General features: G+C 36.3%; 2 protein-coding genes across 3 annotated transcripts; one reads left to right on the forward strand and one right to left on the reverse strand.

The window, feature by feature from the left end:
• The first annotated feature begins 918 nt into the window (after positions 1-918).
• LOC109108881 (Bardet-Biedl syndrome 10 protein homolog) lies at positions 919-4,548 on the forward strand. 2 transcript variants are annotated; one of them, XM_042775622.1, is made up of 3 exons: positions 919-1,019; positions 1,364-1,551; positions 2,527-4,547. In XM_042775622.1, exons 2-3 carry the CDS (start codon positions 1,364-1,366, stop codon positions 4,094-4,096), a joined length of 1,758 nt encoding a protein of 585 aa, XP_042631556.1. In that variant the 5' UTR covers positions 919-1,019; the 3' UTR covers positions 4,097-4,547. The 2 variants fall into 2 exon arrangements, with proteins under 2 accessions (XP_042631556.1, XP_042631555.1); XM_042775621.1 differs by having other exon boundaries at positions 990-1,105; positions 2,527-4,548.
• A 2,622-nt stretch (positions 4,549-7,170) lies between these two features.
• LOC109109730 (GLIPR1-like protein 1) lies at positions 7,171-11,958 on the reverse strand. The gene is made up of 5 exons (XM_019122796.2): positions 11,510-11,958; positions 10,329-10,568; positions 10,120-10,235; positions 9,505-9,590; positions 7,171-8,076 (listed from the first exon to the last, which is right to left on the reverse strand). The coding sequence occupies exons 1-5, from the start codon at positions 11,681-11,683 to the stop codon at positions 7,946-7,948; spliced, it is 747 nt and encodes a 248-aa protein (XP_018978341.1). The 5' UTR covers positions 11,684-11,958; the 3' UTR covers positions 7,171-7,945.
• Positions 11,959-12,215: the final 257 nt, after the last annotated feature.

Here is a 12,215-nt window from a genome sequence, read left to right on the forward strand (position 1 = left end):
CAATACGATTCTGATCCTTCTGATAATGCAAACTTTAGAAGCTTTCATATAAAAGTATTTATTCAAAGCACTGTTTAGTTTATATAAAAATGCATGGATAACCTCGGACACAACATGTGTTTGTATGCACATAAATTTTCACTGTCAAGTATATATGTAATCTAAGGATTGTAAAAAATCACATGCTATATTTTCAGAGGAAGAACACTTACCTGCAGCTCTGATTTAGAAGTGCACTCGACAGGCAGGTTATCTGAATTACAGAAAACTAAAGACTTCAAACTAAGGTCATGTGAGAGAGATGGCAAGACTCTTTCTTTCAAAAGAAAGAAACTATCAAGATGTTTGACTGAGTTTAACACTGCAAGAGAGATGATGAGAGAGAGAGAGAGAGAGAGAGACTGTGAGAAGCATCCAATTGCAAGCTGTGCAGCAGAGGGTGGAACCATATGGATATTATGACAAAGGTTTTAATGAGGGATGATAAAAACAATTAGAAAATTAGGGGTCGCATTAAGAGACCGATACTGGTCATTCCCCAAAATGTTTGGAGGACATAGGCATTTATAAATTATGTTTGCTAAACCATATAATAAAATCCAATGTCTCTAACAAATATATTTGGCTCATGTTTTAATTTTACATGCTGTTTTAAGAGCATGCGAAATATAAACTATAATTTATTATAGTGATATTATAAAGTATAAATATGTTGAATTAATAATAAATCTGTTCATTTAGCATATTTTTGTTTAAAAGATTCTATTAAACCTGAAATTGTGAATCCACTAGGTTTTATGCAATATATCAAACCTTTTCAATAAAAAGACAGATGTTTGTTTTATAAAAAAAAAAAAAAAATCATGCATTATTAATGATTGTATAACAAGACACTTCCACCGTCTGTCCGGTAGGTGTCAGTATATTCCCGCATGTTCACAGGAAGAAAACTCACACGGGAGAAGAAGAGCGTCGCCTGGATACTGCACGAAGCTTGAGGATGTTCAACAGATTAGAAGGTTATTATCGTCTCGAGATCAATTTACACCGTTTTGTTGAGTTTGTTTTGCTTCACATTTTTTTTGTGTTTCTTTTGTGTATCCAGGTGTGTAACGATAGTGGTCTGACGAATATCACTGCTATCTTATGCACAGAAGTGCCATATTTTGATAAATGCAAACAAGTTTGATTGTTCTGTAGAAATATGATGTACTTTTAGCGTGTCTGTCCTCATATATTGTTGATGTTGGTGTTATTGATGTGTGTTTTTGTTTAATACATTATCTCTGTTAGTGTTATCATGCATGCGTTAACGTTGTTGTTATTGTTGTGTGTGTGTGTGTGTGTGTGTTCGTGTGTGTAGATGCAGGAGGAGTGTGTGTCTCTGCAGGTGTGTGTCAGTGTGGTCGGAGCGCTGGAGTGTGTAGTGCGCAGATGTCTCGGTCCAGACGGTGGAAGTGTGCTGTTCACGCGAGACACAGGAGAGGCTCTCATCACCAGACATGGACAACGCGTTCTCAGCACGCTCCACCTGCAGCACCCCATGGCCAGGTCTCTTATTTTGAAAATATAAAAAAATGCAGTAAAAACAGTATAATTTAAAATATGTTTTATTCCTGTGACGCAGAGCTGGATTTTCAGCATCATTGCTCCAGTCTTCAGTGTCACGTGATCTTTCAGAAATGATGCTGATTTGCTGCTCAAGAAACATTTGTTATTATTATCACTGCTGAACACAGTTGTGCTGATTATTATTTTGTGGAATAAATCACAAATTTGATTTCAGGATTTGATGAATAGAAAATTCAAAACAACAGCATTTTTTAGTAACAAAGCCTTAACTGCGACTTTTGACCAGTTTAATGTATCCTTGACAAATAACAGTTCTTTAAAAAAATGTTACTGTCCCCAAACTTTTGAACGATTGTGTATATATGTGTATAAATATACATGTACAGCGGGTATAGAAAAGAATCATCCCCCTTTAAAATAACATTTTATTGCTTTGCAGCCTGAAATGAAGACAGACACAGTTTTTGTTTTATCCAGCTGTATTTACTCTAGTGAAAGCTCTAACACCAATATGTCCGGAATAAATAAATAAATAAATAAATAAATAAAAAAACAGAATGATAATCATTGGTTTGTTGGAAACAGGATCACCCCCTTGTGTCAGTATTTTGTTGAACCACCTTATGCCTTTATTACAGCCTTTAGTCTGTTGGGATTTGTCTCTACTAACTTTGCGCATCTAGACTTTGCAATATTTGTCCACTCTTCTTTGCAGAACTGCTCAAGTTCAGTTAGATATGATGGTGAGCGGTCTTTAAGTCATTCCACAGATTTTCAGTGGGGTTTGAGTTATGAAGGGTTTTAGGGCAAGTCTAGTGGGCTAAATGAAAAGAAATCTCTGTGAGGAATATGCATTCATATTTAAAAGTCAAAATTATAGAGAAACTATATGAATTATATTTTTATATGAAAATGGTGTGGATTTATTTAGCATTTGTTATCTTTGTTGTTTAGGATGGTGGTGGACTGTGTGTGTGCACATGCTAAAGCTACCGGAGACGGCACAAAATCATTCCTTCTCCTGCTGGCCGCGCTGTTACGAGGAATTCAGGACTCACACATGCAGCGCAGAGGATCGCGGAGCATCCCTAGTCTTCAAAATCTTGCTAATCGCCTGTTGGCTGTGAGCGGGAAGGAGTTGGAAGATGTCGTAACACGCAAAATTACCCCATATGCCTCACTGTACTGTAGTCACCATAGTTACAAACTGGAGGGCAGCATTCTTGATTTGCTGATCGGTGGGTATATTTCTGGAAGAGTGGGGATCGGCCAGGCGGATGTACTGAAGCGAGTCCTGTGTGAGTTCTACCACAAAGTCAGTCGAGATCAAAATGCAGTAGAAAGGATCTCATTCATACATTCACACTTCTCTTTTCTACATACGCCCGTGACAGGACTACCTATTGCCTGCTCCGAGGTGATTGAAGGCCTGGTTGTGACTTGTGATTGGTCAATGTGGACTGAAAGGCAAGGACCAATAAAAGCAATAATTTTATATGAGAGTTTTGGAGCTTCCTTTGTCGCTGTAGGTGAAAACATATCTGTGTGCATTCAAAAGGACCATCTGCACCGCTCGGAGAGCGTCATGAAGCAAAAGTTAGCGAGTTTATTAGACTTACAAGTGCATGTGGTGCTGTCTTCCGTGAAGCAGCCAGAAAGAGTGTCACAATGGGCTCGACTGAACCATGTTTCTTTACTTGAGTGTGTCGATTCAGCCCAGCTGGATTTTCTTTCACACATCAGCGCTGCAGAAACACTCTCTCATCCACCGCTTCAACACCTTGTGATGCTCAAGTACTGTAGACGTGTGCAACTCGGCGGGCATCGCTATGCCTGTCTGGAAACCTTTTTGCACATGCACACGCTTGTTCTTTGTGCACCAGCGCCGGGATTTCTTGACCAGATTGTGTGTGTGAGCCAAGGTGTGTTTGCAATGCTGCAACATCTATCTCAAAGCTTCCGTCAGACACTGGCATCTGACCAATCACAGAGTCCTTCTTCGGACCAATCAGAAAGCGTGCTTTCATCGCAAGACCTGTGGGGTGGTGTTCTGCGTGCAGGTGGAGTGCTTCCTGTTGGCGGCATGTTTGAGTTCTTGCTACATCATTTTTTGTTGAATGAACATAGCTCTTGTGACCCAGAGAGCTGTAGGCTTCTGGGAGAGGCTTTGTTGTGCTTGCCTAGAACATTGTATTCTCACAATCACAGACGGTTTCTGAATATCCAGACACGTTTCTTGGATGATCTTAAGCAATGGGACAAGACCAAAGAGCAAAGGTCAGAAATGCCTGAGTTGAAGTTTGGGTTCGGCGAGAGTTCTGTACCGTGTCTTGAGTCGGTCAGTGGAAAGAAGCAGCTGGTTGTTTCTGTCTTGCAGTGTTTGCACAGACTCTTATGTGTAGGGGCTATTTTACACACATGCACTCCATTACGCACCGGCCCTCAAACACACTCTGAGGAGGATGAGGATGAGGAGGAAGAGAAGCCGAAGTGTTCAAATTCTACTCAGTCAACAGATGCATAAGTGTGTAATATTCAGTCATCCGCTACATGCTTCTTATACACACTGAGCTCTGATCTGTCTACAGTGGCCCTAAAAAGTTATGCTTGTCTGAATGTCAAAGCATTGGATAAAAAATATAAAACAAAGTGGCATCTGCAAACTAATGCTTCTTTTTTGAGCCATGTTTGCAATGACTTTAAGTCATGTTAGTTCATGTATGATGTCAGTACCTCTCAAGTTCACAAATGTGTCCTTGCAGAATAAAATAGCAGTAGATCATCATATTTATTACATTTAAAGCCTTTTTCCTTTATTTTTCTTTTAAAATAAATGCCACTTGCTTTGATATTTTATGATATAAAAGACATTCAGGCATGTTTAAGAGTCCAAATACTTTTATTATGTAATATATATTTATTTATCTAAATAAAATTCTGTAATTTTTGTAACACCTTCATAGAAAATACCAATTATTTTGAATATTTATATATAGAATATAAATGCATTCTGTAATTTTCTAGGAAAAAAATATTAGGAATTTTTGTAATACAGTTCTATTTCATTTTTAATTAGTTGTCCAAAATTTTTTTTATTGTTGTCTGATGTTTCGTTTCAGTTTATTTTTTAAGCTTGACATTTAATAAATCAATAAAAGGTACAATTCACTCTGTTCAAATGTGGCAGTATAATCGGTTCTTGTATTCAGCAAAGTGAGGGTAAAGACATTGTTACAAAAAAATTCTATTTCCAATAAATAATGTTCTTTTGACCTTTCTGTTAATCACAAAACACGGTTTCCACTAAAAACGTAAGCAGCACAACTGTTTTCAACATTTATAATAATAAGAATAGTTTCTTGAAAATTCAGCTTTGTATCACAGGAATACATTTTAAAACATTAAAATAGAAACTGTAATAATGTTTCACAATGCCACTGTTTCTACTGTATTTTTGATCAAATAAATGCTGCCTAATAAGAAGAAGAGACTTATTTCAAAAACATGAAAAAAATTTACCGACCCCTAACTCCTGAATCGTAATGTGTTTTAAAAAATAATGTCTTTTTATTATACTGGCCCAGTCACTGATTATATATAATTTGTATTTGAATTAGATTTGAATTAAAAAAAAAAAAAGCAGAATTGTTAATGAATAGCAAAGAGTATATCAAAATTGTTAGAGCCCTGATCTTGCATGTCTTTCCTGCAGCTCAATCTCCTCCCCTCAAGAGATGTCCAGCCGATCCCAGAAGTCACAGAAATGGTCCCTGTCCCCATGTTGTGGGTGTGACTGTAGAGTCAGGTTCAAGATGGGCCAGCCTCTGCTGTGTGCAGAAGTGCATCTGTTCATGGCGAGAGTTTGTTTACTCATCCTCAAACCATCCGAGATGTAAATGAGTTTGTTTCTTCATCGGAACTTGATTGGAGAAATTTAGCACTACATCACTTGCTCACCAATAGATCCTCTGCAGTGAATGGGTGCCATCAGAATGAGGGTCAAAACAGCTGATAAAAACATCACAATAATCCACAAGTGATCCACACCACTCCAGTCCATCAGTTAACATCTTGTGACGCGAAAAGCTGTGTGTTTGTAGCACATTCATCATTAAGACTTTTTAACTTTAAACCATCCCTTCTGGCCAAAATAGTCCATATTTCATAATAACGACAAAAAGTCAATTACCCATTGTCCTAATTTTTATTTTTATTTTTTAAATTGCATCAAATACACCTACATAATTATTTAGAACTGTTTTGGACTGTTTCTGCTTTTAAACGGTGCTTGATCTGTGCATATTTCTCTCCTGATTCAGACAAGATTACTTTTTCACTAAAGAAAGCAATATTATTGATAGAAGACTTATTTTAGCCAGAAGCAAAGGCTTGAAGTTAAAAACATCATATCTATTGATTTGTTTCGGACAAACACATAGCTTTTTATTTCATGAATGAATTACTTGTAGATTATTGTGATGTTTTTATCAGATGTTTGGACTCTCATTCTGACGGCACCCATTCACTGCAGAGCATCCATTGGTGAGCAAGTGATGTAATGCTACATTTCTCCAAAACTGTTCTGAAGAAACAAACTCATCTATCATGGATGGCCTGAGGTTACCTTTTCAGCAAATTTTCATTTTTTGGGTGAACTATTCCTTTAAATAAAAAGTAAGACTTTTTAAAATTCATCCCACAGCAATTATGTTCTGTGGTTATCAACAGCAAGTGACAGCTTAGTTTATATTTAACCCAGAATATGCTGATGTTGTTGCTGGAGCACAAACCTAGTATAACAGGCTTGTAACTCTGCCAGCAGCCTGTTTGGAAGGCTGTGATTGGCTGTTCCTGGATCAGCTCTCCATCACTGAACGGCCCCCATGTCTCAAAGACCTCCAGGAAACTAAATGGATTGATGATCTTAACATGACAAGTCTTGGTTAGCCTAACGCAGTACACATAGCAAGGTATATATATATATATCTTTACCTTTATCTATATCTATACACACACAGACACACACACACACACACACACACATTATATATATTACACATATACACATATATATACACATATATATATATATATATATATATATTATATATACATATATATATATATATATATATATATATTTTGATGGAATAGAAAATATAGTGATTTAAAAAAAAGATAAATTAAGTAGAATTAAAATAGAATAGAAAGTGCTAGAGTTAGAGGGTCAAATAAAGATGGAACAAATTTTCCAAATTTACCTTTTTGTGTAACTTCTTTAGCTCAGCCAGCCTTGTATTAATATTCGGGTCTGAGATTTTCCAAAAATATATTAAAAATGGCGTTTCTAAGATATGAATAGAACTCTTCGATGATCAACATGTTTTAAAGTTCTGAATTAAAATTCATGTTGATATTTTTTTGTTTGGCTTAAAGCAAAAAAAAGGTTGTTTTTAGAAATTTTCACATGAATTGATGAATTTAGGCAAAAAAAAAAAGGCTGTTGGCATAATTTTAAAATAAATAAATTAAAAAAAATAGTCCAGGATAGGTTTTCAAATTATTCGAATGCAGTAACCCCAAGAAACCATCATGATATTCAAGACTCAACAATTCATTATTATTTAATGACTCTGTCATGTATTCAGTGTGTTAACAAAAATGTAATTGATTTTTACTTAATGAGTGCACTTGACCATCATTAAATGTTTAGATATTTTTCAGAAACCAATGAAGCATGTTTATTAAATGTTTTTGTCTAAGAACTTGACTCATGCATTTTTAACCAAATTTTTAAAGTATTTCTCATTTTCTTCATCTCTGACATCCCTATGTGTCATTAGCCCAGGTGTACAGACATCCTAAAATAATATAACCATCAATGACACATTACTCATGCACTAATAGAGCACTGCTGATTAATTACTCAGAAAAATAAACACACAACTACTTCAAAATATAATTTGTAACTCGTGACTCATAGCTGTTCTCACTCACGGCCTACAGTGTGCTATACGTGCACCCATTTCCATGGTGACTGTAAAATCATCAGGAATGTGTCGTGACTACGTTGCTTATATGTGTGTGAAACACACAACAGGCACTGTACTGATGTGTATCTTCACTATCACACACACTCATATTCACGCTTCATAATCCTAAGAGGTTGTAACACACTTTCGAAATGAGGTTGAGTCTGAAGGCTAGAAAATCACACAGAAGACAAGCAGTAAGAGTATAAAATATATATATATAGACAGATTTCTTCTTATTATTTCAGTGATTGCTAATTTTATATCCAACGAAATTATGGAGAGATGCAAATTTTAAGGTTCAAATTTGAGACATTAGATAACAGGTTCACATGATGACATTAATGTGTTTCATAAAAGTGGAGTAGCCAGCAAACTCCTAGTAGACACAGTCCAAGATTAATTAGCCAATAGGAAATACTGTAGGCTGAAGAGGGAGGGCCATAGTCCCACCCAGGGAACCAGTCATATCCTGTAAAGAGAGACATCATAGCGTATCTGAGCAAGATGTACAATATGTTTGAAAGGCATCATACTGGGAAATGTATGCAAAGTGAATATGAATATGGAAATAAATGAAGTATAAAAAGATTAGTTTGGCATGAAGATATTAAGATATTTTAAATATTAACATCATGACTGTCCAAAAAGCTGCTTTTAATCAATATACAGTATTCTGTGAAAAGTGCTATATAAATTAAATTGATTTGGCATTGTAGTGATGTACTGTCTAACCTACTCAATATACTGTGAATTTTGTTACATCTAAACAAACTGGTTTTACTCAAGACAAATATATGACTAAAAGGGGTCATATGATGCGATTTCATGTTTTTCTTTGTCTTTGGCGTGTTAAAAGTTCTGTTCGTGCATACAAAGGTCCGTAAAGTCACAAAGATTAAAATCTCAAACCCAAAGAGATATTCTTTATAAAAGTGAATGTTCATCCACGCTTTTCTGAAAGGCCTCGTTTAAACACTCCCCCATATATCTACCTCACTGTGTGGGAAGATTTGCATAACACTACCCAAATGTATACGCAAAGAAAGAAGGCGTAACTTTTATTCTCGCTGTAGAATTGTCACCACCGCCATGTTGTGGAGACGCTGTGTGTTTCATTGTGAAAGCTAAACTACATTGTTTGGTATTCCAAAAGAAGACACAACTAGAAATCAGTGGTTAAGTTTTATTTACAACACTGTTCCAGAACAGTACAACCCAAATATCCAAGTGTGTGCAGCGCATTTTACGAAGGAAAGTTTCCTGGATCTGGTAAGGGGCGTAACATTTCCGTCACACGCTTGAGTTATTTGGCCAATCACAACGCACTAGATAAGCAGCCAATCAGAGCACAGTTTTCCCTATTCTAAAGTGTTACCGTTTTTTAGCAAGATCATATGACCCCTTTAATATGGCTTAATAAAACTGACTACACTGTACAAATATATATATATATATATGGCTTAATAAAACTGACTACACTGTACAAATATATATATATATTTTTAAACAGATAATTGTAGTATGTTTTACAACTCAATGCAATCATTGTAGTGAAATGTTTTACATTTCAATGCAATTTCAGTCTTTCTATTATTCATTAATTTCGTAAATCAGTAATTTTAAGAGTAATTTCGCATACAATTACATGTGTTACTTGCTGTTTCATTGTATTTAATTGTGAAATTTACTAGCTATTTCTAAGTGAAAATTGTTTCTACACCATTTTTTGATTATATCATTATATATATATATATATATATATATATAAACACACTAAAAAGAGGAAGATCTGATTTTGAATGCTGTCATTATCACGTCTTCATGAGGATCTGATTTCAGAAGATGTGGCAAGTTGTTTAATTCTGTTTCTGTGATGTGTTATTGTGAAAGCTCTTACTACAGACGTTGTCTCGGCAGATCTCTGACCCACAACCGCTGCAGGACACACCTGCTATATTTGGAGTAACACCATGAACGTGTCCCCTGTAATGGCACATGTTACAATAACATTACTAAACATCGCCACAAGAGGCAGACATAGTGATATTTTGACCTGCACTGAACTTCACTATATCATTGCAACTATAAATCAAGCAAAAACTATACAAAATTCTAGAACTTCCCATTTTACAGAGATTCAGGGTCATTACCACCACAGATATAAGGTGGATGTGTTCCTATAATATTCAGAATAATGGTAAATATATACAGTTTTAAAAATAAGGGTTCTTTAATGGCACCGATAATTCAATGAAGAACCTTTAACATCCACAAAACCATGAAAACGGTTCTTAATAGTGGGGAAAAATGTTCTTTAGATTATTAAAATTTTCTTCACAGTAAGAAAAAAATGTCTCTTTAAGGAACTGTTCACCCAAAAATGGTTCTTCTATTGCATTGCTGTGGGGAAACACACACACCTACACAAAAAGTGTTCATAATTATTTTTTTTTTTCTTGAACCCCCTTTTGAACATAAGGCTGTATTTTTACAAATATAAAGTCTAACTTACGTGTCGCCATAGTTGCACACAAAAATAGTGGATTCTGGGTGACTGGAGAAGTTTTCAATTCCTTTAGAGCACACATTTACAGCACAGCCCAGCTTGAAGCTTGTAGACCACATTAACTGAAAAATACAATACATGCACAAATACATAAGGTTGATAAACCAAGCTTACTTTGATTTTCATTGCTAAACAGTATTCACAGCTGAACATACCTGTGCGTAGTGGCCACACAAGCGAGAGCAGTTGTTATTTTTGAGTGAGTAAGCTCCTCCTTTGCTCCATCTGTGTATGGCGTTCTCCACCGAGAAGGCTGAAAACGGAGCCCCCAGCCAGATGTTCTCACCCATCCACCCGAACAGCGGGTGCCCGAAATGTGCCAGCCCAGGGTGATGAGAGGCCTTACAGTGTCTTGCTCGGTCTCTTGCACCCTTGGCCAATTCATTATCCCAGGACTGTGGACAAACACACAAACAATATTCCAAATCAATTTGAATTACAAAACATAGATATGATATGACTTAAGATAAGATACGACTGACAGGATTAAATGAACAAGTGCCACTCAAACCTACATTTAAGCCCCATTCTAACCAAAAAACCATAACTATATTAGTGTCCACACCAATGAAAAAGAACTGGAAAAATTGTTCTGAAAGTGATTCTAACAATATCGTTCCTTTTTGTCGTTTTCATTATAGTTATGAATCACTTACCTATTCTCAAATAATTAGACCGATTAATAAGTATAGTTTTAATAATTTTAATTCTTTGGGAATAGGTAAATACAACGGGCCATTAGAATTAAATTTGTACCAGAATATTTAATCCCGAAACATTTTACTTGTGCAACTTTCTTTGTTCCGTGTTAAAATATTTATTCGAACCAATTCAACTGCAATAACTTATATTTACAACATTAAAAAACAGGTTATTAGATTAGATCAAATAAATGACAAATTTCATATTATCGTTGATGGAGAAATATCTGAGAATATCCTTCCAGAATCCTCTTCGGGCACCATCCCAATCAACAAGATTCTTTGTTTTCTTTTCAATCTTCTACTTGCAAAATGCAGTCCAGATCAATACAAACACAATAGGGAGCCTTTTCTTTCCGCTCATACAAAACATCTCTTTTTATTGCCATAGCAACCACAATGATGGTTGTAGCTACATATATATTTTTTAGACGTAAACCAAACACTCTGAGACAAAAACATAATGACAGTGAGACAATGGGTTTCACAGACAAACACACAAATGAAGATGAACGCGAGTAAACAAGAGTAACAACATGCTAACTGCGCGGGTGATTATGAACACATAAATACTATCAGGAATGATTCATCTAAAACGAATCACCAAATACCTGCGTCCTGAATACCTGTCTTACCATTGAGCGCGCACTGGCCGCAGGTGGAGAGGTGCGCGAGCGCTGCGCGTTATGCGCCAGCACACACCTGCGGATGAACTCGGGTTCCGTTATTTCCGGTAAGAGAGACAGAACGCCGCAGGAGCCGTACAGAAGCACCGATATCCGTAAGAGAAGACCGCCGAGAGAGTCCATGGCAGGAGAGTGTCCTGAGCCGCGCTGCTTCGCTCTGGATAAATGAGTCAATGGAGCATCACTGCAGGAGACGCGCTGACCTGTGCGTCACGGTGCCGTGGATTTGCCCACTCTCTCTCTCTCCCTCTCTCTCTGTCTGTCGCTCTCTTTCCGTGTCTGTCTGTCTTTCTTCGTACAGGGGGCTTTTTGAAGGACTAAAACTGAACCGCCCACCGTGTCACAAAAAAAATATGATGCGCGGGACTCTTTGTCTTCATGCCTCACGCAAAAGTTCAAGCGCGTGCGCACACACTTGTCCAAATGTAAATTAAAGCGTGCGACAAAACTGGCCACTTTGTCATATTTAGCCCGTTCATATTTAGAATGTCTATTTTAAAAAATTAGATTTACCCGAACGTGTATTTAAGATTTTAAGAAAAATTATTTAAATGCAGAAGTGGATATCAAACATTTAGAACGATAATGGTTGTTCTCATGGAATATTGCCTTTAATCATTTATTTAATAATAATAATAATAATAATAATAATAAT

Source organism: Cyprinus carpio, chromosome A18 (genome assembly GCF_018340385.1).
Source record: "Cyprinus carpio isolate SPL01 chromosome A18, ASM1834038v1, whole genome shotgun sequence".
Lineage (NCBI taxonomy): Eukaryota > Metazoa > Chordata > Actinopteri > Cypriniformes > Cyprinidae > Cyprinus > Cyprinus carpio.